The sequence below is a fragment of the Henckelia pumila genome, chromosome 4 (genome assembly GCF_033568475.1).
Source record: "Henckelia pumila isolate YLH828 chromosome 4, ASM3356847v2, whole genome shotgun sequence".
Taxonomy (NCBI): Eukaryota; Viridiplantae; Streptophyta; class Magnoliopsida; order Lamiales; family Gesneriaceae; genus Henckelia; species Henckelia pumila.
The window spans coordinates 154205017-154230614 of NC_133123.1; the positions used below are offsets into that span (position 1 = coordinate 154205017).

The 25598-nt window shown below is 35.4% G+C and overlaps 4 protein-coding genes across 5 annotated transcripts; 3 read left to right on the top strand and 1 right to left on the bottom strand.

Moving 5' to 3' along the window:
- Positions 1–1567: 1567 nt before the first annotated feature.
- LOC140894590 (ERAD-associated E3 ubiquitin-protein ligase component HRD3A) lies at positions 1568–5803 on the top strand. The gene is made up of 6 exons (XM_073303142.1): positions 1568–2165; positions 2984–3475; positions 3889–4104; positions 4462–4785; positions 4898–5140; positions 5297–5803. Exons 1-6 carry the CDS (start codon positions 1623–1625, stop codon positions 5510–5512), a joined length of 2034 nt encoding a protein of 677 aa, XP_073159243.1. The 5' UTR covers positions 1568–1622; the 3' UTR covers positions 5513–5803.
- A 1672-nt stretch (positions 5804–7475) lies between these two features.
- LOC140894592 (translocon at the outer membrane of chloroplasts 64) lies at positions 7476–15125 on the top strand. Its single transcript, XM_073303143.1, has 13 exons — positions 7476–7834; positions 8479–8631; positions 8808–8932; positions 9296–9421; positions 10334–10516; positions 10605–10749; positions 10889–11060; positions 11647–11781; positions 11870–12067; positions 13152–13279; positions 13362–13413; positions 14153–14222; positions 14599–15125. Exons 1-13 carry the CDS (start codon positions 7632–7634, stop codon positions 14679–14681), a joined length of 1773 nt encoding a protein of 590 aa, XP_073159244.1. The 5' UTR covers positions 7476–7631; the 3' UTR covers positions 14682–15125.
- A 91-nt stretch (positions 15126–15216) lies between these two features.
- Positions 15217–17538, bottom strand: LOC140867147 (uncharacterized). The gene is made up of 7 exons (XM_073272219.1): positions 17169–17538; positions 17007–17083; positions 16689–16751; positions 16508–16609; positions 16333–16398; positions 15974–16049; positions 15217–15807 (listed from the first exon to the last, which is right to left on the bottom strand). Exons 1-7 carry the CDS (start codon positions 17527–17529, stop codon positions 15305–15307), a joined length of 1248 nt encoding a protein of 415 aa, XP_073128320.1. The 5' UTR covers positions 17530–17538; the 3' UTR covers positions 15217–15304.
- Positions 17539–18597: 1059 nt separating this feature from the next.
- LOC140864059 (protein C2-DOMAIN ABA-RELATED 4-like) lies at positions 18598–21275 on the top strand. Of its 2 annotated transcripts, none has more exons than XM_073267958.1 (4): positions 18598–18765; positions 19106–19382; positions 20215–20310; positions 20775–21275. In XM_073267958.1, exons 2-4 carry the CDS (start codon positions 19221–19223, stop codon positions 21063–21065), a joined length of 549 nt encoding a protein of 182 aa, XP_073124059.1. In that variant the 5' UTR covers positions 18598–18765; positions 19106–19220; the 3' UTR covers positions 21066–21275. The 2 variants fall into 2 exon arrangements, with proteins under 2 accessions (XP_073124059.1, XP_073124058.1); XM_073267957.1 differs by having other exon boundaries at positions 19116–19382.
- The last annotated feature ends 4323 nt before the right edge of the window (positions 21276–25598 follow it).

A 25598-nucleotide genomic window follows, 5' to 3' on the forward strand; every position in this document is an offset into this window, starting at 1 on the left:
TAAAATATGAAGCTCCTAACTAAAAATGCTAAACCCAAGTTTCGAGCACTTCCTTTGAAGAAAATCAACACTGTCAATGCTTATTTTCCAAGTATATAAAAATTTATTGTGTGGCTTAATTATTATAATATATATTTTTAGATTTAAAAAAAATTATATTTATATTAAAAAAATTTTAAGAAACCACCACACTATTATTTTTTTATAATGAGATATAAGCATTACTTGTGATATGATTTGTCCGTATATAAAATATTTTATTTAATAATATTATATAACTTTATTAAAATGTTGTGCATATATATATATATATATATTTAGTTAACAAGTTTTAACTCAACAAATTTAATTTAGATAATTTCATAACTTATTTTAACTAAAATTTTTTAATATCATTCATCTATCACATATAGTTCTAATTCTCGTTAGACATTTTAAATAATTTTTTTTTTCAGTTTTTTAAAAATTTATTGATTGAATTATCATTCAGTAGTAATATTGTACATATAAATAATTTATTTATTATGTTTTTAAGAAAATTTTAATACAATGATTTTAATGTTAAAATAAAAAATACAAATTGTGGTTACATTCAATGTTTTGTAAATTCATCTTTTCTTTCGATAAAGTATTATGTTCTAATCATGTCATTTGCATCAATATTAATATTTTTTATTTGTTCACTCAAACTCAAACTAGATAAAACCACATAAATTAAATGAACATATTCGTGAGTCTCCTAAACGAGCCAAGCTCGCGAACCTCCTAAACGAGCCGAGCTCGAGCCCGTACTAGCGAGCCTCCTAAACGAACCGAGTCCGAGCTCGGGCTCCCGAGCCTATTAACAAACATGTTCGCGAGCTCACGAGCCAAACATCCTTACAGTGTGTTTGGATACTTAAAAAATTGAATTTGGAATTGGAATTGGAATTGGAATTGGAATTCCTAGAATTCAAATTCCATTTTGGTGTTTGGAAAAAAGTTAAAATACATATTGGAATTTGCTAGCATAAATTTTAGAAAAGTGATAATTTTTTTAAAAAAATGTTTGAAAAACTTAAATTTATAACTAAAGGTTATAAATTTATTGTTTAGAAATAATTTTATTATTTTATAAACTCAAATCCCATGAAATCCGACCAATTTTGTAAAGATTTCAGTTAGTTAAATGAAATTCCATGAAATCCCATCAAATACCAATCCCGTTTTAAAATTTCATTTTGCCAAACACCAAAAAAGTATTTGTAAATCCAAATCCCATCAAATCCCCTCCAAATATATCTACCAAACACACTGTTAAGCTTAAGCTCGGCTCATAAAAATTGTCGAGCTCAAAATCAAGCTCGAGATCGGCTTAATATGCTTACCGAACAAGCTCGAACGAGATTTCTACCGAACCAAAGTTCGAATAGCTCGCGAACGATTCAGTTCGTTTACATTCCGCGGTGTGCCAAAGGGGCATGGGAATATGTTGAGGTGTCGAACTTTGATTGGTTAACATTACCTAGCTTTCTTCACGTGGCACTTTACCATAAATTTACCACTGTGCTTCCAATTATCGAACAGATTCTAGGCCAGTCAACTGCGTTTACATTTCCCATTTTGCAGAGATTTTCGCGGATATGCGCTGCCGGAAAATCCAGCACCTGGCCGCCATTCTCCTCCTCGCCGCCGCCATCCTACCTCTCTCCGCCGTCGCCCGTCCATTCGTTCTCGTCCTCTCCCAGGACGACCTCTCCGATCCAGCCGCGCCCAATTACCCATCTGGTTCCGATGACGTCACGGATTTCGATGATTTTCCGGAGTCGGAATCTAAGCCCGACTCAGCACTTGACCCTGGATCCTGGTCGCCGTTGTTCGAATCCGATCCTAATTTCGGTAACCAGAACCCCAAGGATGAGGTGATTTATTATGATGGGGTGAAGAAGATGGTAGAGGCGGCGAGCACGGGGGAATTTAGGATTATGGAGGAGGCGGTGGCGGATATAGAGGCCTCTGCTGCAGCTGGGCAACCTCAAGGGCAGTCGGTCTTGGGGTTTTTGTATAGCATGGGAATGGGGAAGGAGAAGAACGATGCTAAAGCGTTTTTGTATCATAATTTTGCAGCACAGGGTGGGAATATGCAGTCGAAGATGGCCTTAGCATTCACTTACTACCGCCAAGAAGTAAGTTTTCTGTAGTTTAGGTCGATCCTCATGGTGGTTGTCCTCGTATTGAGGGCTTGATTACTTATTTTACGATCATGTGGTTTAGGTCTAGCTGTCATTAGGTTACTGGTATCTAGAGACAATACGTTAACCTCAATCGAGTGGCAAACACCATTATTTTTGTTCATTGAAGTTCTATATTTGGTGGTGTGGTAGCAACTTGGTTCATGTCATTATCTCTTTGCTTGTTCCAGTGAATTGATGGCAATTGTCGGGACCTTTATGATCCAGCTGTAAATAAATTCGCATCCAGATTTAGTTGGGAGAAAACCCTTTGGAAAAATTTAACTTCCTGTAGGAATGTCCCTGGTCATCGAATTTTTGAGTTTCCTGATTGTTATTCAGTAAGTTAAGATTGGAATTCTGTTTTTGGTGTTTAAGTCATGTCCACGAAATAAGAGATAGAATCCATTTTATTTGAGATGACAAAGATGCCCCTTTGAAGCTTTAATTTTCCCATTAAATTGTATGTCTTCCTCTTTGACTGTAAATATTGAATTAAATATCAAAGAATTATTAAAAGGACTGGTAGCAATGAATAATAAATCAATCGATTATTTTTGTGCAAGCATCAAGTTTTATAGTGTATTCTCACTACTTAAGTTTCTATGCACACCCCTGCACATGTACAGAATGAAAAAGGTCTAGTTACTGTAGTCAGAAAAGAGAGAGCGGAAATGGAAAAGTCGAAAGAGACGTGATAGTTGCTTGGAAACTTTGTTCTTCTCTTTAAGCAATGTCTCTGTCATGATATGGATTCAAATTTCTTGGTGTAGATGCATGATAAGGCAGTTGCACTGTACGCTGATTTGGCTGAGGTCGCTGTGAATAGTTTTCTCATTTCAAAGGACTCACCTGTAGTTGAACCAATTAGAATCCACAATGGTGCAGAGGAAAATAAAGAAGCTCTCAGAAAGTCCAGAGGAGAGGATGATGAAGATTTTCAGATTTTGGAGTACCAGGCACAGAAAGGGAATGCTGCAGCCATGTACAGAATTGGAATATTTTACTACTTTGGTCTGAGGGGCATTAGGCGCGATCATTCTAAGGCATTGTGGTGGTTTTCTAAGGCAGTGGAGAGAGGGGAGCCCAGGTCAATGGAACTGCTTGGAGAGATATATGCAAGAGGTGCAGGCGTTGAAAGGAACTATACTAAAGCCCTGGAATGGCTTACACTTGCCTCCAGACAACAGTTGTACTCAGCTTACAATGGCATGGGATATTTGTATGTGAAGGGATATGGAGTAGAGAAAAGGAACTATACCAAGGTATTATATTCCTCTCTCTCTCTCTACTTTTTTCCTCGTCTATATCTCAGGTTATCTTTCATCATGTATTTATTATTATTAAATTTTTTTTTTTTTTTGCATCTCATTTGTTATACTTAGTTTGTGATTTGCTAGTTTTGCTTGGTGTTCAGGACTGCAATTTAGGAAGCTATACTTCAGCTGAGTGTTTGTAAAACGCATACTTTCTGAAGCATTATTGACTTCTTCTTTTGTCTGATCTGATGACAATAATTGAACCAGATTTGTTAGTGCACTTTTATTGGGTATTTGATTTTGTGCAATTTTTTTTTTCATTGTTAAAGCTTGTTTCTCATGTATATGAGTTCTGTACTATTCCTATAAATACAAAATGGCAGGAGATTTCAAGTATTCTCGTTGCTTTTCTGTTGCAGGCAAAAGAATACTTCGAGAAAGCTGCAGATAATGAAGAAGCCGGTGGCTTTTACAACCTTGGGGTGATGTATCTCAAGGGACTTGGCGTGAAGCGGGATTTAAAAATAGCTACAAAGTACTTTGCATTGGCTGCTAATGCAGGTCAACCGAAAGCATTCTACCATTTGGCGAAGATGTTTCACACTGGTATAGGGCTTAAGAAAAATCTTCCTATGGTATGTGAGAATGGCAGCTTAAATATTATATTTCGTCGTACCTGCTCATGTTCATCGTTACTTGCCTCAATTTTGTCTTTCTTTGGAGAAATTCGATTCTTGGTTTAATTTTTGTTATTTCCCATGCTGATAAGAGCTTTGGACAAAATGTGAGTGCCCTGGTGGCCTTGCTTCATTTTTCAGACTGGTCTTTTCTGTTGAACACCCTTATGTACGACTTGTTTTCTCTCACTCCTATCTTGGCTTTTTTACATGCTCTTTTCCACTCCTGATACTTGATGTACATTTAGCAAGTTCATGTTTGAATGAACTATAAGTTTCGTCCTTCTGGTAATTATGTTTTTCACTTTATGCTAGGCAACAGCATTGTATAAACTGGTTGCAGAACGTGGACCATGGAGTTCCTTGGCTAGATGGGCACTAGAGTCATATCTGAAAGGTGATATTGGCAAATCATTGCTCTTGTATTCCAGAATGGCTGAGATAGGGTATGAAGTGGCACAGAGTAATGCTGCCTGGATTCTTGACAAATATGGGGAACGTAGTGTGTGCATGGGGGAATCTGGAATATGCAGTGATGCTGAAAGGCATCAACGTGCACATGCCTTGTGGTGGAAAGCTTCTGAGCAGGGCAATGAACATGCTGCTTTGCTGATAGGAGATGCATATTACTATGGCCGGGTATGTCGATTTAATTGACCACTTTTATGCTTGATGATATAGTCTTCTTTTGTTACCGCAAACCCTTGTCATACCTGGTTGTAATGACTGTTACCGGTGTTACACATCACAGGGTACTGAGCGGGATTATGATCGTGCAGCTGAGGCGTATATGCATGCTAAATCTCAATCCAACGCACAAGCCATGTTCAACCTAGGATACATGCATGAACACGGACAAGGACTCCCATTTGATCTTCACCTTGCCAAGCGTTACTATGATCAAGCATTAGAAGTTGATCCTGCTGCAAAGTTACCTGTATCACTAGCCCTCGCCAGTTTGTGGATACGGAGAAACTATGCCCACAGTTTCCTGGTTAGTATTTTCATGTTCTTCTTTTGCTGGGCCCTTTTTCCTTTTGTCCTTTTCCCTTTTCCCTTCACTTTTCACCAGGCTGAGGGCGTGGACTTGGTTATGTTATATAAGTGTAGTTATGTTGCGTGTTGAACGAGTTAGTCACCTGGGTTTCAGGTCGATGTAATTGATTCCCTTCCAGAGCTTCACCCAAAGGTGGAGGCTTGGATCGAAAATGTGATAATGGAAGAAGGAAACGCCACGATTTTGACCCTCTTTGTTTGCCTCTTAACCGTTCTTTACCTACGGGAAAGACAAAGGAGACAAGCTGCTGCTGGGGAAGTGGCCCCCCGACAGCAACCTTTCGTGCAAGCTGCACCTGTGGTGCATTAACCGGTTTTTATCATCGTATCCATGCGTGAAAATATAGGATTCTTTTAGCCGGAAGATTCATCGGTTCATAGCTCGCACGAGTGGCATTTCTTGATGCATGTTGTAGAACTGGGTGGGTGGGTTTGGGGTTTACAAGGTGAGAGCTACAAATAGATTCAGATTCACAGTTTTACTTTTAGGTGCTATAGCAGATGATGTTTGCCTTTTCTCCCTTCTGTACAATAAAACTAAGAGCTGATTAATTTTATAGAAATCTGATGATCATGTTATATTACGTGTATCACTTTGAGCTGAGTTGTATCATATCATGTGCAATTGGCTTTATATGATCTAATATTTGCCATGCAATTTTCGATTAAGTTTATGATTTTGATTAGGAACAGAAACAAATTTCTTGTTAGAAAAATTTTTGATGATAATTTCTCATTGTCAAAGTTGAAAATGTTATCTATAACGCATGAATATGATACAAATCTGATTGTTTTTTTATAGGATACTTTCCTATTCTCTTGGAAAAAAAAACAGACTTTTTTGTTACTAATCATTTTGAATTAAATAAAGTATTACGCAAACTATTCGATAATTATCATAAAGTAAGGATGGGTTTGTTCTTAAAGTATATTGTAATATAGCAATTGTTAAAATACATAAGAAAATTATTTAAACAGACATGGATTTTTTTTCCTAATAATAGATCCGAGAGATGAAATATTCGTAGGATTCAGTATATTTTGTTAAGCACAAAAATTTTTGTGACGTTCACAAGTCAATTTTGTGAGATGAATCTTTTATTTGGGTTACATGAAAAAAAAATTTACCTTTTATACTAAAAATATTACTTTTTATTGGAAATATGAGCTTTGTTAATATCTCAAGATCGTGACTAAAACCGTGGCACAAAAATTATTATTTTTGTTTAAAATCTAATCCCTTAAAATTGTATGAAACAAATGTTAAAATTTAAATAGTGTGGAGCGAATAAATCATTTAAAATAAAACCAAAAACTCATCTTTAAATCTATTTTCTTTTACAGCTCCTATACATATTGTTGTGTTTTCATTTATACCCCTAAATCTTTATCTAATGATCTAATCATTCATGCATGTACTTCCTTCAAAGTTAAATATCAATTTACAGTTGAAAAACTAATCAACAAAATCTGAATTATATAACTGCTTCAACAGCAATTACAATTCAGTAAAGATAATACCATGTGAATAAAGATAAGAATTATATAAATTATTATTAATTTGCAATACAGATCGTACTCTCAGATAATATTTTAATTTTGAATCAAATATAATTAATCCAATTTTTTTTTGAGAGCTCAAAACCAATGACCAAATAATAGTACTCTCAAATAAATATTAATTATGAATGAAAAACTCTATTCTATATTAATTTTTCCGCTGACTTAAACTCTAATTATTTATAATTTTTTTTTAATTGATACCTTTTTTTTAATTACCTTAATTACCATAATAAAGCCAAATAATCATGATTTAAATTCTATAACTATTACATTAATTTCTTAATTTTAGTACACATTAAGTCATAATCTATTTAATCTGTCTAATCTAATATAATTATAATATAATACAAATTATGTACAAATTAAAAATTTTAATCAAATTATTTTTTACATATAAAATAAAAATATAACAAATATGTCTAATTTAAAATAAAATACTGAATGTATTTTTTTAATGATAAAAGGCAAAATAGATATTTTAGTATGTCTAATTTAAAATAAAATACTGAATGTATTTTTTTAATGATAAAAGGCAAAATAGATATTTTAGTTAAATTTAATCAGAAATTAGCTGAAATCCAATCAACATGTTCCAATTAGATAATTAATGAAAGTTGGTGTACCAAATTTGTTATTTACTAAAATTGTTAATGTATCAAATTGTTAATTATTAAAATTGCAAAAATTATCTGGCAGGCCGATGACTGATAAACTCATAACACAGCTTTCGTCCCTACATATCTAGGTTTCTTTCTTCATCCCTTGTAGCTGCAAGACTTAGTTTTTGCGCCAAGAATCCTTACATGGTATAAGGGATTGCTCAAATATCAAGAACTGAGCAGTTGAACGCTGAATAGCTGATAAAAATGGCGTCTTCATCGGCGAATTTGTGGGTTTTGCTCGGGCTTGGACTTGCGGGGATATTGATTATGGCCAAGAAGCTGACACGGGCGGTGAAAGAAGATTTCGGGGCGTTTATTGAGCGGTTGCAGCTTCTGCCGCCCCCGCAGCCTGCGCCGCCAAAAGCTCCTCATCCACTCACCGGCCTCACTTTTGCAGTTTCTGATGTGTAAGGCCGTTTAAGTTCCATGCTTCATTGGATGTGTAATGGTATTATGTTACTGTTCTATTGGTAGCTTAAATAATACATTGATACGTGGAAGGTTTTTTGCTGCCAGTTTTTGTATTAGTTTTGTTTTCTTCATTTCATTTTATGTTTCCTAATGGAGAATTTGGTGAAAGGAAGGATATTGATTGGAACCCTTGTCTGTGTGTGTGTGTGTTTTTTTTTTTCCTTATTTGCTCTATCTTTTTCCGCCAGTGTCTAGTTTGATAGAGCAGTGTAAAACTGATATGATTGAATTCAAATATTAGTTTCATTTACTTAGAATGATATGTAGGGTTTTTTTTGCCGCATAATAGGATAACATCAAACTCTGCTGTAGAATGTCTGAAAAGGAGCGATATGTGAGTTAGCAAGAGTTACGGAAGAATATTTTTTTTAGCATAATTTTTGTATTCCTCATGTACCAGCTGTTCAGTTAGCCCCCTACTTTTACTCATAAAGTCAAGAGTTGTCTTTCTGATGATCAGTTTCTTGCTTCATGTGAATGTCTCCTGTTTTTCGGATGTTTGTCAATGTCCAAATATATGTATTTACTCTTGGCTTCATATGTTAATAAGAGTAAACTCTGTTTTAAATCTTGATACCAGATTTGATATCGAAGGATTTGTAACTGGCTTTGGCAATCCGGAGTGGTCAAGAACACACGAGCCTGCGACTTTTACAAGTCCAGTGGTTGCAGCCCTAGTTGACGGAGGTGCCACATGCACTGGAAAAACTGTTGTGGATGACATGGCATTTAGGTTTGCATCATTCTGTACTCAAAAGTGTTTTCCACAGTTCTGGCTTATAGGCTTCAGAATCTGCACTAGCTTGGAAGTAATTCTTGGCTATGTGTTCTCCTTCCTTTGTGCCGTCTACTGTAGATTGTTCTATTTCAAACTTCGAATATTATCTTAGCTTTTATGTTCATATCCAGTCTAAGTGGAGAAAACAAGCACTACGGGGCACCAACTAATCCCACCTCACCTGCTCGAATTCCAGGAGGAGCTTCAAGTGGTGCTGCCGTAGCTGTGGCTGCTAATTTTGTTGATTTTTCTCTAGGTAACTGAATATTTATTTCCTCAAGAGTTTATTACTTGCCAAGATTCGGCCTATCTATTCATGAGAAACACAATATTCCATGGTTGCATTGATAATATCGATGAAATGTTTCTCTATGTGTTTTAGCGTGCAACCCTCAAGTCAATTACCAGAAGATGCTCAGAAAATATCCTTTGGGGTGATATGTATTTTTTTGTATCTCCAATTTAATTGAATTTCTTGAATGATGGATCCTGTGGAATGTTTGCTATTTACAATTTTGATGGTGCTTAGACGCAGTATTCTTTTCTTTTTTTCACTTTATATTTTGTGTTTTTTTTTCTGCAAGAATATATGAATGTTTAATTTGCTATAACATGACAGGTATAGATACTGATGGTGGTGTGCGTGTGCCTGCTGGATACTGTGGTGTACTAGGCTTTCGACCATCTTATGGGACTGTCTCCCTTTCAGGCGTAATATCTGTATCTGGGAGTCTTGACACAGTTGGTATGTATTTTAATTCTGTGTATTATCGTCCTTTTTAAGATGCTCTAAATCTCTCTATAGCACCATGCCGATGACCAAGTTGGAATGATGTCAAAGCTTTCACATATAAAAAGAGGAAAGGTGGAAATTTTGTAAAAATATAAATAAAGCTTTTATGCGTAAACAGGTGGCTTAAGACTTTGAGAAAACTCTTTTTGCTCAAGTATTTTAGTACTTTTTTTGGTGATTTTGTAGTCTCTCGTAATGGAATTGGTCAAACATCAGCAATGCACAAGACAAATAATGTAGCTAGATGGTTGTAATTGAATTTTGAATAGTTGTCAATATCCAATGATTGTACGATCAGAAGACATGAGTACTAGATATCACATTCGGGACAAACACTCGTTGTCATGTACCTTTTAGGCATTCTGTAACCAACTTGGTCCATCAATTATTGATTTTACATTCTCAATCTTAGATTGGTGATTTTTTTTTTTCTCGTGTAACTATTTTAAATGCAATTGATTGAATTTTGAAGAAAATGTTCATTTTATAAGACATGCACTGAAGAGCATAGTCACTTTTTATTTTTGTGAACTCCTTCAAAATGAATTCCGGTTTATTTTTTAATGATTTCTATTTGGTTATCTGAAGCCAAAGTCCACGAAATCAGATGTTGAGTAAAGCGGTTTTGCTGATGTCAAATCACATATTTTAGTTTCAATAGAAGTAATTTTGATTGGATCTTCTCCCCATATTTGATTTGTTGGTTACCATGCTGATACTGATGGGTGGCTGTTCGTTTGTTAACTAGATGACTCTGAGTTGACTGGAAGTCTATAGTAAAGTAAAAACAGTCTATTACTTTCTAAATTCCCGATTTTATTTTCTTTGTCCTGTGTTGATTCATAAAGACCGACTAATTTGCAGGATGGTTTGCCAAGGATCCTAGCGTACTTCGTCGTGTTGGACATGTGCTATTGCAGGTTCCATATACTGCACAACGCAATCCCAGGAGTGTTTTGATATCTGATGATCTTTTCCAGTTGTCAAAAGTTCCTTCAAGCTGGGTAACGCAGGCGGTGGTAAAATCCATTGAGAAGCTTTATGGAAGTATGCTCTTTTATGTCACTAAATTTTGTGGGAGGTGGTCTATTTTGGGTCATTACATTCTGGATCTTTATAAAGCTCCAATTTTCAGGACAAGTTTTGAGGCATGAAAATATTGGTGATTATTTGGCTTTGAAGATTCCCAGCTTAAAATCACTTAACGTGAAACAATCAAACGGCGAGGGAAAATCTTCTCCCATAAAACTACTAGCGAATGTATTGCAGACACTTAAAAGGTTCGATTGAAGTAATGAATTTGTTGCACTTGGAAATACTCTTGTTCTTAAAATTTTCAGGAGAATTCCAATATTGGTCCTGCTGTAAGTTGGACTTGTGCGATTTGGAGTAATGTTTTTATTTGCTGTTTGATTTCAGTCACGAGTTCAGACAAAGTCATAGTGAATGGATAAATTCAGTAAAGCCTACTATAGATCCAGTTATCTCAGCACAAATGTCTCCTGAAGTGTTGGGGCCGATTGATACAGAAATTGAAAAATGTCAAACTATCAAGAGTGAATTACGTGCAGCTATAAATGCCCTTTTAAAGGTATACATTCTTCCAGTGTGACATTTGTCAACGTTTACTTTTGTCTTCCTAACACCGGTTTTGTGTGGAAGAAAGCATTTCCTTGTGCTCTCTCCTTATTATAATTGTTTGAGGTCACCAATCACCATCTATTTTCTGGTGTCTCTCACTTAATTTCCCCTTAACATAGACAACAATAACTCTCGCAGGATTTTCTTTTAATAAAGTAGTAAAGTAAATGGATGTCTTAATTTCTAAATAATGTTTTTTTTTTCCCTGGAAAAAGCACCTTGGAAGAACTTGTGCAAAGAATAGTCTCTCTGTGGAGGGACCAAAGCTTACGAGCAAAACTTAGATAACCTGCTGATTCTTTTGTTTTTATATAGTATATAATATAATATATGATTACAAACCTAGCGAGTCCAGTTGTAATGACAGCAATTTACTACAATGTCAACAACACATGGGAAACTGTAGTAGAAGAAATCTTCACTCTTTAGCAATCAAATTTCTAGATATTTTGGGCTCAATTATTTGTATACTTCACAGTACGAGGTTGATGCTACTGTTTTTTTTAATATTTTATTCGCACATTTGGGCTCAACAGGATGAGGGGATATTGGTGATTCCTACTACAATCGATCCTCCTACAAAACTAGGTGCAAGAGAAATCATGTCAGAGGACTACTTGATCCATACATCTACTATTTCAAGTTTAGCTAGTATCTCTGGTTGCTGCCAGGTTGAAGTCCAAATACCTCTTTCTCACACACACATACAATTTGCTTATTATTTTTCCCCCCTGAAAAATTCTTGTTTCTTTTCTCAAGGTTGCAATACCGCTGGGTGTTTATGACAAATGCCCAGTTTCTGTATCGCTCGTGGCCAGGCATGGGGGTGATAGATTTCTGTTGGACACCCTGCAAACCATGTATACATCTTTACAAGAGCAAGTTGATATTGCCAGCAAGTCTAAATCATCTACTGTTGTGACCCAGGAAGCATCAGCGGAGATGGCAAAAGAAAAGGTAAAGTATAATGAAGTCTTTTTCTGCAGTATTTCATAGCCTTTACCTTGCACACAGTGAAGAAGAATTTGATTGTCTTTACAATGATTTTCTTATGAAGCAGGGAAAGTTGTACCCTGCATGTCTCCATGTTTTTCATTCATGACATTCACCAATAACAAATCTTATTTTCTGCTCATATTTCTCCTATCGATTTTTCCATAAATTTAAAATAATTTTAATTTCTGTATTTATTTCTCTATTTACCTGTCCAATATGTTCTGAAATTCTTCAATCATGTATCTGTACTTCTACATCCAGATTGACCTTTTCCTCAAGCTCTACTTGAGAAAAATATATTTGCACTTCTTGAATTCCTGGGTGACAGTGGTTTCATCTCTACTATACCATAATACCACTTGATCTGGCATTTTTTTTTCCAATGAGTGTATCATGAGATGTATTTGGCTTAAAATAAAGTCCTGTTGCAGTTCATTTTGGTCGTCAGAAAAGGATGATTTCTGTGGTTGCAAGGTCCTAGCTTCCTAAAGGCACACTGCCTTAAACAGAAACTGAACACTGGCATAGTTGATAATTAGGTTGGTGATTTGAGGCCGACGTGTGCCCTTTAACCTAAATGCAAAACCCTAGGTTTGGCGGGCGCCACCTTATTTTGAATAAATGTACACTATGGCTTGATATTACAAGTTCTATATATGCGACATTTTTTTGCATGTAATACAACATTTATTTTGCAAACTACTGTACGAGCAAATACGAATGGCATCTACATTCAATTTCAATTTTGATTTCACAATCCCTGCATTTATTGTCCACTGAGGTGCACACTTTGCTGAGAATGTACACTTGGCTCGACTCTTGAGTCTAGATGTCGAGGGTGTGCCTTGCTGTGTCCTGCACCTTGGTGTACCTCATGCACTGTCTGTCCCGCTAAGGTTTCTTGCCCTAGTCATCCATATTATTCTTGCTTGTCAAAGTTGATTTAGAAATTTTTAACTTGAGTAGGTTTAGTGGTGAAATTTGGTGGAAGCTGCCACCTATATATATGGTTTATGTTAATTTTATAGTTTTAATATCATTTTAGGGCAATCAAGCATTCAAAGATAAGCAGTGGCAGAGGGCCGTCGGATTTTATTCAGAAGCCATCAAACTCAACAGCAGTAATGCGACATACTACAATAACCGGGCTGCTGCTTATTTGGAGTTGGGAAGGTGGCCAACTTGTTAGAGCTTTTTATCTTATTTTATCTGCTTGGATGTTTTATATTAATCATTCATTTTTTTTATTTAATAGTTTTATCCAAGCTGAAGAAGATTGTACTCGAGCCATTGACCTTGATAAGAAGGTTTCTCTCCTCTTCCTTGATGTGTAATACGGATACCATTGTAAATGCATGCTACAATTTGTTCTTGCTCTTTAATGAGAAAGACTTTGTCTTGCTCTATAAACATTTTTTTCTCCTTAGGGCTATTGCATTTGATAGAAATTTCTGCTGCCCAAGTTACATGCAGCTTTGGCAATAGTTTTCCAAGAACGTTGAAGATCATCACCGGATGCAGCTATAATTCAGTGCTTCTTTTCTCTCCCCCTTTGTTTTTTTCACCCTTTTTCCTTTATGGTTTCCAACTTAGCAAGCGAAGGTGCTAGTATTGGTCATTTTGGTGGAGATGTGAACTATTATTTCTTATGCCTGCGATAATGTGCTGTTTGAAAGTTCTTTAAACAGAAATTTTTTGTTTATCAACATAAAAATTTTGTTGAGATGACAAATTTAATTTTTGTCTTGATGATAATAAACCTTTTATTAGACTCGGATGGTGCAAGCCCTTTTTTTTCAAGGGCTAAGGTCTAGTTGAGAACCATCTTTTGATGTGTAGGGAGAAATGGCACCTTTTGATTAAATATTTGACGAATATTTGTTGGGTTTGTTCCTTGTGAACTTTTTAATTTATCATCTGCTCCTTGACTGCTTCATAGTTTGGTATTTATATTGGATGAAAGAAAACATGGAATTTGCCTTGATACTTTTTTTCTTTTTTTTGAACGAATAATTTGTCTTGATACTTTCTTTGCCATGTATTCAGAATGTAAAGGCTTTTCTAAGGAGGGGAACTGCACGAGAAATGTTGGGTTATTATAAAGAAGCAATGGAAGGTTAGTCCGCTTCTTTCTGTCAGCCGTAAATGTTGTATGGATTCTGTTCTGGGATGTCACAAAAGTTCAGTTTTTAAGAATCGGCCAACATTTGAGGATAAGGACTGCAGGCTACCTATGCACATTGGAACCAATTAAGTGACTGTAATGCTGTTTCAAATATTTTGTTTCAAAAATGCACACCACTAAAGTTATCTGGATTTTGGTTTACTTATTTTTCAAATGTAATTAGCACCCATAAAAAACTAGAATTCATGTTCAGCAGCAGGAGGCCGCGATTTGACCAACTTTCTTTGATTGAACTCTCTCGATCAATATCACATTGCTTGTATTTTCTTGTAATGATCTTCTTTCTTGTCTTACTTGCGCTCTACAGATTTCAGATATGTACTCGTGCTCGAGCCAAATAACAAAAGAGCTGCTCAAACTCTGGACAGGCTGAAAAAGTTCTTTGTGTAGGTTATCCAAAATCTAGACGAGACGACACAGCATCCAACAATACTTCATATTCCCCTGTCGTCTTTGTGTTTGAGCTACTGCAACAGTTCCTCCACAGTGCGAGTGCGATTGTCAGTTTCAGTTCACAAACACCAATCTTCCACACAAATTGGAGGCCTTGAAGGCAGTCTGCATTTTGTTTTTTCAGCAAGAGGACTTGATGAGAAGTACTTCGGGCAGCAGTCGCAAATTCTCAGTAGTTGTAGTGTTGAAAACTCATGTTCTTGTTGGCCTACACTGGCTGAGTCAATTTTGTTATATTCGGTATTTTGTTACTGAAATTACAATAACTATACCAGCCAGAGTGAGTTCATTTTTTTTTTTTAAATTTGAATGCATATGTATTATTTACTACGCAAACAAATTGTTTGTGATAACTCAGTCTGTCTTAAAATCTTGTAGAAAAAATTCATGTATTATTTACTACGCAAACAAATTGTTTGTGATAACTCAGTCTGTCTTAAAATCTTGTAGAAAAAATTCAAGTATGGTTCCAACGTAGGCCAACAAAGCCATTTGCAATGATATTCACGTAAAATTGGGCTCATGTTAAATTTTGCGCTGCTATACAAAATACATGGAAATCAGAATCCAGTGTGTTCATAGTCGGAAAAAAGTTCATCCAACTGTTCGTCTGTCCATTGAGGGACAAAAGATTTCTCTATCAGTGGTGGCCTTTGCGTCTGAACTTCATTGGTTTCTTGAATTTCTTCATCTCTGCTTTTAGTGACTGAAGAGTTGCTTACGAGGCTGCGGTCGGAATTATCAACTTTGGCACATTTGTCGCCATCTGCATTATCTTGATGATCAAAAGTAAGTTCAGTTCTGAATACTTCCTCAGGCTTTTCACTGCAAGCATGTTGGCTTGAAATTGAACTGCCGTCTGTCATTGCTGCGTTTACATGCAAAATATCACTGTTTTTGGGTTGAAAACTGCTGGCGAAAAGATTTCGCTTCTGGATTAAACTATGGCTGTGCAAAGTCTCTGAACTTCCTGCATCTTGTGTCATCTCCTTTGTAGTGTCTTCCATAGGCACTTTTTGCATGACGGACAACTTTTCCCAGGTTTTGGTAATTTTACCATAATCTGGAGATGCACCATGGGTGCAGGAGAAAAATGATTTGATCAGGCCTTCGGTTAAACATTGACAGCAATAAGACTATCTAAAAATTTGCACACAAGCACCAGAGAGATTTCAATGTTCCAAATTGTCGAGGAAACATGGTTTACTAAAAGGAAAAAATGGGCGTACCAATGGCAGCATCATTATGTTGGCCAGAATGTGCAAAGTCTTCGAGCTCTGGATGGCTATCATCTTGGCAGAATACCTGCTGATATAAACTGAGTGAGCACTCGGACAATCTATGGTACTATATATCGCACAAGATAATTAAGTCCATTTTTAAAAAATCTTGACACTTTCTTGATATCGCCATGTAGTAACTTATTAATCCCAGCAAATACACTTTTGAAGCTGAAAGATTAAATGATTTCAACCAATTTTTCGTGTTCTACTACAATATATCCTTCTTTCAACACAAGAACTATATGCCTCATTAGTCAATAAACTGTCATTCCATCAATAAAGAAACATTGGCCAAACTACAGAACCTTCACCACATTCCTCAGTGTTATGTTGAGGTAGAGCGCTGTTCTTGCAGGAGAAAAGATAGCAACCTGAAATACAACATTTGAAGAATATAGAAAAGCACGGTCAATTGAAGAATAAATCCAGGATAGCATTATAAAAAAAACAGCAGAAATGGAAAATGGAATTAAATACTACCTTTTGAAGAATTAAAACAGCACCAACACTAAACTTCTTTCCAAACTCGCTCTCACAAAGGACCTTGGGATGGACAGTAGCACCAACAGAACCTGAAGGATCCTAAAGTTCAAGGACAATGAATCAGCAGCTTAACCACCCTGATAATGCTACTATTATATATAGATCACTCCATCAATACCTTTAGCATCACTTTAAGACCTCCAAGGCCGCTTGGTGAGCATGATTTGATCACAGCCACAATCTATTCACGTGTTTAATTCATCAAATTTTTAAACATTTTGCATACACAAAAATCCACAAGGTTTAAGCACAAAACAAAGCTACAGCACTTAAACAATAATACCATGTCCTACACAGAAAAAAGAGTTTCTCCCTGTACTTTTTTTCCTTAACAAACCTAACTCCAATTTTTAGAAAAATGAAACAACTATTATCTCAACAGACCCGTGCTTGAACGATTTATCATTTGCATAATCACCAATCAACCATTTAATACCTGGTTAACCTTGCCCGCTTCCAGGTATTTCTTGATTGAGCTGATTGGCGTACCCGGATTCACACCATCTTCAGCACCTACCAAAGAAGAAAAGTAATACCCCCAAAATTCATCTCCACTAGAAAACATGAAACAAAACATAGTAAGGTGCAATCAAATTACCGAGAAATCGGACGGCAGAAAGCCAAGGAGGGCGAGCAAAATCATCGTCAAATTCAGCTGTATCTTCGACAGCCCTCCGAATATACTCTTGCGTGGGAATCACAGCATCGTAAATACTGCAATCGAATGAATTCTCCGGGTTAACCAGAGTGGAGCGATCGAGGGTTTTTCGAAGCATGGCTGCATGAACTGTGCCGGCGGGACCGGGAATAGTTCGGCTGCCAGAGGCGGTTTTGGAAATAGAGCGCTGCGGGACTGGGGAGGCGGCTGGCGGCGGAGAACGACGGCGTTTGCAGGGGCGGAGGAGGGAGGGGAGGTCAGAATCGTCAATATCTAAATCTTGCCATGGATCCAGCTCCATTTTCGTTGTGTCTTCATTTGGAGGGAAATCTGAAATACAAGGGAAGTGGAAAGGACTCTAAAATTAATTAATATTTTCTATTTTTTTAAAAAAAATTTACTATTAAAATATCTCTAAATAATGATTACTTAAAAAAATTTAATCTGTTTTTTTAAATTTAAAAATTTTCATAAATAAATTTGTGCGTTGAGGATCATAAAATATTACAAGTTAAAATTAGTTTCATCTTCTACAAGAGAATCTTCAACAAAATTTTATAAAATATTACAAGTTAAAATTAGTTTCATCTTCTTTTGTTAAGAGAGTCTTCAACAAAATTAGATATTACATTGTGATGGAATGAAACAGTTTCATTATTAATTTTGTGCAACAAATATCTTATTTTAATTAAATCACGCTAGAATTGAGGCGAGATTCTTACTCGAGATTTCTAAATCAAGACTTCGTCTACTTATTTGGAAGTCAATGTCATTGGACTATAGGCCCGTGTAATGGTATGACATTTGCCATTTAGCATAAGAATTGTTTAATAAAGACCGTACTAAATGCTTTGGAGTAAATGCATCTCTCTATTTGGATGGACATTACATTTATTTGCTAAATGCATTTTTTATGTCAACGAATTTATGACTATGAACAAGCCGTCATGAAAAATATAACAAATCCCAAATTCCCCAAAAAAAATCTTTCAAAATTTATGTCCCATAAAAGATTTTAAAAAACACAAAAAATTTTATGAAACAATCTCACCGAGTCAATTTTACGAGACTAATATCTTATTTGACTAAATCAAAAAAAAAATATTATTTTTTATATAAAAAATTGTATGTTTTATTATAGAACTGATTGATCTGATCGACCATGTTGTAATATAATTCCCGTGAAAACGTGCCACCGAACTACCAAAAAAAAAAAAACATTTTAAAAAATTTGATTTAAAGCGAAGGGACATATGGGAAAATACAAGCCATGCGGTGAAAGTCATGCGTCATTTACGTCGTACCAACAAAGCTACGCACCCTCAGAGAGAAAAAAAAAATTGTAATAAAATAAAACAAAAAAAAAACAGCTATATAAATGCATCGAAAGCGAAATTCGGTTCCCGTTTTTGTCTTTGGTTGATCTGAAGACAATTATCAAAAGAATCACTTCTCTGTTTTTTATTTTTCTAAAACGGAAGCCGTGTATTCTTTATAGAGAATTTCTCCACAATCTGTCCATAACAACTCCATACAGGTGTTTCTTTATATCATTGATTTCTATTATGAGTTTTTGCCCATCGATTTTTCGGCTGTAAATTTCATTTCTTGATTGTATTGACATGATTTTACGGTGACCACTCGACAGATTGGGTTTTAATGAAATTGTTTTTAATGTATGCATTGTTTTGTGGGATGAAATCTTCGTGGAAAGTTCGTCGATCACGTGTCCCCTATGTTTTGCGTTAAGCTCGAGGTTTGATAGTGTGAAATCAAATTTGTAATAAAGATGAAATTTTGTGGGAAAGATTGTTTTTTTTGGGGGTCCCACGTCTCATTTGGTTTGGCAATGTTTAATAATAATTATGATTTTCTAGTTTCTTTCAGGCCAGAGAGGATCAACGACACTTTTGCTTTGGTTAAAAATATTATATTATTATTAGTACTTTATTGATCAGCACAAGGGAAAGTGTCTGATATAAATTGCAAGAAATGGATTCACCCAATGCAAACAGCCAGTCAGAAAGTTCTGCAAAATCTCTGATGGATAACTTGTTGGGGCTGCTGAGGATTCGGGTGAAAAGAGGCATCAATCTTGCTGTTCGTGATGTCCGAAGCAGTGATCCATACGTTGTTGTGAAGATGGGCAGACAGGTTCTTTTTTTCAAACTTTTTCTTCCCTTGAGCACACGTGTGAATCTCTAGGTTTGGGATTGGTTTTTGTTGTCTTTTTTTTTTCCTTGTGTATTCTCATGTGGGTTTTGATATATTTGCTGGTTTCTTTGATTGTGTTGATTGTTTGGTGAAGTTGGATTCTTGTTCTCCTTCTTGTACTTAATATTTAGCATTTGGTGTGTGTTTTTGTGCTCTTTGGTTATATACGTGTAATACTTGTTAAATTCGTTTAGCTGCCCGTTTGTTTCATCTTGGCAGAAATAAGTGTTTTTAGCCCGTTGACTTCTCCGACCAAAACGGGCTCTCAGTGTTATCATGGATTCTCACAGAAGGTGCATTCATGGATGTTTCATTCAATTGGATGTAGTCTAAACTTATTAGATGATGAAATATTTATGGCCACTCACCCAAAAAGTTAATTTCCATGTTTAAAAGTTTTGATCTTCGAGTCGAGCTATATGGTAGTAAAACCATGGTTTTGTAAGCTGAATTTGTGGGAAATATATGCAGTAATTCTTGTATAGCTTAGTGTTCCTTGTACTTCCTTGGTGTTCTTAGTGATTTAGACAAATTACACTGCTTAGGTAGTGTTTGGAATAACTTTTAGGGAGCGGAGCACTCCTCAGCTTTTCATTAACAAAATTTTGAAATTTTGTTAAGAAGAAGCTGAGAAGTGCTTTCTAGAAGCTCTCCCAAACACGACATAATAGTGTAGTCACTGGAATGCTTCAATTATTTTGCATGTTCTTGCTTTTGTTTTTGGCATTTTGAGTTTCTGGAATCATTATTTTAATAGAGATAGATATTACAGAAGTTGAAGACTCGTGTTATCAGAAAGGATGTCAATCCAGAATGGAACGAGGACTTAACGCTTTCTGTTGCGAATCCTAGTGCTCCAATTACGCTGGTGAGGGCTCATCTATAATCACCTTTGGCCTATAGATTATAAGTTAATGCTATAGCTGGTTCCATTTTCGGAAACTGTTCAGATGTCATTTGTTTGGGTTCCAATTTCTTCGAGAAGTATTTTTTGTCTTTCATATTGTATCAGATAGTCATTAAATCAACACCAATCTGCAAAATCATTATGCATTAATTTCCTATCATGGAGATAGTCTGGTCTGCTGCTCTGTGGCTGTGCGTCGTTAACGTCAAAGCTTTCGATGCAAATTTCCCTTTTGAAAAGTTGTATTCGAGATCTTGAAGCATCAGAAGAGAACAACAATCCTTTTAGCCCAACTTCAGATTTCAAGAAAAAGTATACTTAAAGTTTGAAGCGCGCAATATGCTAGTTACTCATATCCCGCTGATATTGTTTATTCGTTATCTATGACAAAGATTTAGCTGATTCATGCATTTTCATTTTTCCAGACTGTCTATGACCATGACACATTCAGCAAGGACGACAAAATGGGTGTCGCAGAATTTGACATTCGACCATACATAGAGGCCTTGAAGATGAATCTCTCGGGGATTCCGAGTGGCACAATAATCACAAAGATACAACCATCCAGGTCCAATTGCCTTGCTGAAGAGAGTTCCGTGATCTGGAAAGATGGGAAAGTAGTGCAAGATTTGTGCCTGAGATTGAAAAACGTTGAGTGTGGTGAAGTCGAACTCCAACTCCAATGGATTGATCTTCCTGGTGTTAAAGGTTTATAATCATAAACTTTATGTTTATTGTTGTTGAACCGTACACCGCGTTGTTGTTTGTTAAATGAAATATTAGCTTTTTCTATGCTCATGTTTTGTGTTCTGTAATGGGATTTTTTCCCGTAGTTTGAATCTGATAAGTTGATCCCTTGGATTCCATGTGATTTTTGTGTAAGGTTTGCGGGTTAGCATATGGGAAAATGTGAGAGTTTCTGGTTTTTGTTAGCACAAATACAAAAGATGAAGATCCTTCAAGATCAGACAGTGATGTTTTGGATCACTATGCAACTGCAAATGATTCACATCAACTAGATTATAAAACTTTTTATTAGCAAACTCCTCATAAGTGAATGAGGGAAGTGGTTTGCACTCGACTTTTTGTTACTTGCACACCACTTCGTCAAAATCTTTACGTATTGAGTAGCAAGTGAGGAACACAAAATAGAGTGTAAATAACATCTGCGTAAATGAACTAGCATGATCTCGAATAACAAAAGGGATGATTATAATCGAGGGTGGTTCAAAGTTTTTATTGTGCAGAGGTTGAGAGACTAGAATGAAATTTATATTTTTTTAGAAAAATTAAGTATTTCTTATTTAATCGGCTTTTGTTCTGCGGCCGCTGTAAGGAATCTATATATATATATATATATATATATATATATATATATATGCTAGTAAACAGTACGTGCGTTGCACGTACGCAGGTGGTGACACTTTGTTTATATATAATATATCTATTTATTATTTTATATAATTATCGAGATTTTCACGGCATCATAATAAAAATCATATAAACTTTAATTATTAATTATGAAAATCAACTGAAATAATACAATGATCATTTTTTCACTTTTAGTCATGTTAATGGTGAATTTGTATTTTCAATCCTGTAACTTAATGTTTTTATTTTTAGTAATATTATGATGCATTTTCATTTTTAATCATGTCACTTGTATATTGTTTTTATTTTGATCATTTAACTCCCATATTTTTTTGGGTTATGTACTTATGTTGTGGTATATATATTTTCATTTATAATCATGTAACTTTTATATTATTTTTATTTTTTGTCATTTAACTTGTATTATATCCCTATATATTTTTATATGACCTTACTTATAGTGTAAATAAAATGACAAATTTTTTATTTCACAATGATAAAACTTTACTTTTTTATTCAAACTTTTAGATAGGTAATAGATAATAGATAGATAGATTTCACAATGATAAAATTTTATCATTTTTATTCACATTTTTATGTAGGTAATAGATTTAATTTATACTCCTACATTAATTTCGTAAATATATGTTTTTACCTTTAACTTTTAATATTATTAGAGAAAATTTTAGTTTTTAGTTTTGTTCTTTTCAAGATTTATATTTTTATATTTTTTTTTAATTTTAACTATTTATATTAATACCATAAGTTTTGATTTTTTTATTTTCTTCTTTTCAAAATTTATTTATCTATTTGATTAACTGCAACTCGATTAAGTCACAAACTAAAATTTAGCTTATTCTTATATATTTTTAAATTGCCTAACGTTATATAAGTTGTGTTGGGATCGGTTCAGAGGGTAGAGGGGGGGTGAATACACTCTGAAACTTTTCTTCTTCTTCTTTGAAATGATCAAGTGAGGTTTAGTTCACTTAATCTGTTTTCTCAACTTCTAAAACGTTTTGAACAACTTAAATAGTGCGGAACTAGTTCAGAGGTTTTAGTGATGCAAAGTTTATAAAGCAATGTATGAGCAGGATGTAAGATAAATGGCAGTAAAGGCTAAAGCACGATTTTATGGAAGTTCGAAGGCTTAATCCTTCTACGTCTCCCCTTCTTCCACTTAGGAAGGAATTCACTAGAAGACTTTGGTTATTACAACGTCTTGTAATACACCCACTTCAGACTTAGGACTTATCCAATGCCTAATCCGAAACTCCTAGATTTACACAGATAAGATTCTCAGTTCTTATCAGACTGGTGGAAGCTTTCAGAGCAGCTTCAAGTCTCTTCAACACTGAGTATAGTTGAGTTGAGCTTCTCAGACTGCAGAGCGGTCGAGAGGCTTGGAAACCCTAGGATGATCCTTGATGATCAGATACGTGAACTATAAGCGAGGGTTTATTTGAGCAGCAGATGAATGATCTTGTGAGTGTGCTCAAGTATATCAGATGAGGACTTCTGATATTACTCAAGTGATTGAAATGTCTCTCTTCGTTGTCTCGTATCACTTGTTGTTGTTCCTTTTTGTTGTTATTGTTGTTATTGTTCACTTCTTGAGCAATCCTCCCTTTAAATAGGTCAATCATCAACGTCTTTATTTTGAACGTTCTGATGCTGCATTGAATGCACATTTAATGCTCATAAATGCATTGATGATTCTGCATGAGGATCGTACACTGCAGACAACTTCCAGGGTCCAAAACTGGAATAAACGGTCGAGTGCTTTATCTGCAGTCATTCTGTGTTTTTGCCATTTTGGTGCAACCTGTTGTCTTGATTTGCAGGAGTCAACAAATCTTCTGATACGCCGGTTCTGCTTTTAATAAAGGATCCTGCAAAGAACATCTTGTCACAGGTACTTGTCTCGAGATATCTTGATAGGCAGTTGGCATTCTACCGGTAGGGATATTTGTCCTCTGCTGGTTTGAATAACCAGTCGATAGGCTTGAGACTTCAACCGGTCGAGAGACATAGGCGGTTGACAAGCTTCCGGTAGATGGATTTATCCTTGTGTCTTCAGCCGATCGAGAGCAAGGGCGATTGACAAGCTTCCGGTAGAAGTTGTAGTAGATTCCTGAAATACAATGGTTGGCAGCACATTCCTATACAATGAGTTGTTGTTTGTTATCACCAAAATATCGGATTCAACAAGTTGTAATATAAATAAAGACAAATTGTGAGAAATTAAAAAATGGTTCTTTCAAAAAATAATAATTCAAAAATGAATTATTTAATGACATTAATGGACGCATTAGTTGCAATTTAATGAAAGTGTATAATTTATTTATGGATATTAATATTTACATATAATATAATAAAAATATTTATTTACTTTTATGTTCTAACTAAAATGTTGTTTTACTTTTATATCTTTTTATATTTTTATATGACCTTACTTATAGTGTAAATAAAATGACAAAGTTATTATTTCACATTTGCAAAAATTTATCCTTTTATTCATACTTTTAGAAAGGTAAAATAATAATTATTAAATATACATGCTTTTCTTTTAATAATTTCAGTAAAAAAAAATTATTTGTCAAACATATATATATATTTAGAGTGAAAATATTTATTATGTAATTGTTTTGAATTGAAATAATACACAATCTAATAAAATAAAAATTTATTATCTTTAATAATTTTAATAAATAGATATTTTTATTTTTCAAAATCTAATCATTTTTATGTTAATCAAAATAATACACAATTTAATAAAATAAATATTTATTATCTTTAATAATTCTACCGGTAGGGATATTTGTCCTCTGCTGGTTTGAATAACCAGTCGATAGGCTTGAGACTTCAACCGGTCGAGAGACATAGGCGGTTGACAAGCTTCCGGTAGATGGATTTATCCTTGTGTCTTCAGCCGATCGAGAGCAAGGGCGATTGACAAGCTTCCGATAGAAGTTGTAGTAGATTCCTGAAATACAATGGTTGGCAGCACATTCCTATACAATGAGTTGTTGTTTGTTATCACCAAAATATCGGATTCAACAATTTCCCCCTTTTTGGTGATGACAAAACTTAAGTGCCCCAAGAACAATATGAAAGCAGTACAATGAACTTCATTGAGAGAATGAATTTCATTAAGTACAATAAACATTTTTATTACACCTACAGAAGAAAGTCAAAATGAGATGCAGCTGAGATAAGTGAAGATTGTTCATCTTTTGAACCAACTGGCTCCTCCCGACCTATCGCCTGACCTGTCGCCTTCTCTTCTTCTTCTGTCGGCTTCTTCCTTTCTTCTGGACTCTTCTTCTCGTCTTCTTGCCTCTGCTGCTCTACGTTGCTCTTCTTCCCCCTTTTTGGCATCACCTTGGTTGAGTCGAACGATGATCTCAGTGAGTTGAGTGCCAAGGCAGGATTGCATATTGTCAATCTTTGCATCGAGTTGAGCAAGTAGAGTAGCTTGCATAGTGTCCATCCGATCATTCAACTGCTTGTGAAGGCGATTTTCGGATCGGACAACTTGTTCAGAGACGGTAGAGAGCGTGTTGATTTGAGTGCGATGATGATTAGTGATCTCTGTGGTCATACGAGCAAGGTCTCGAGACACGGTCTCGAAATGCCGAATCATCGTCTGGCGTGAATTATCAACGGAGAAGGAGGAGTTAGTGATATCTTGAGAGAAGGACCTAACCGTTTGCGTGAGCTCATGTAGCCTATTAATCAAGGTATGATCTAGAGCTGCGGCCATGGCGTCAATCAAAGACTCATCAGTCTGAAGCATTTGCCCTTGTTGGTCATTTCTTGGTGAAACCGGGCTAGACTCACGATGATGTGGTGATGGTGATCTGGCTGGAGAGCTA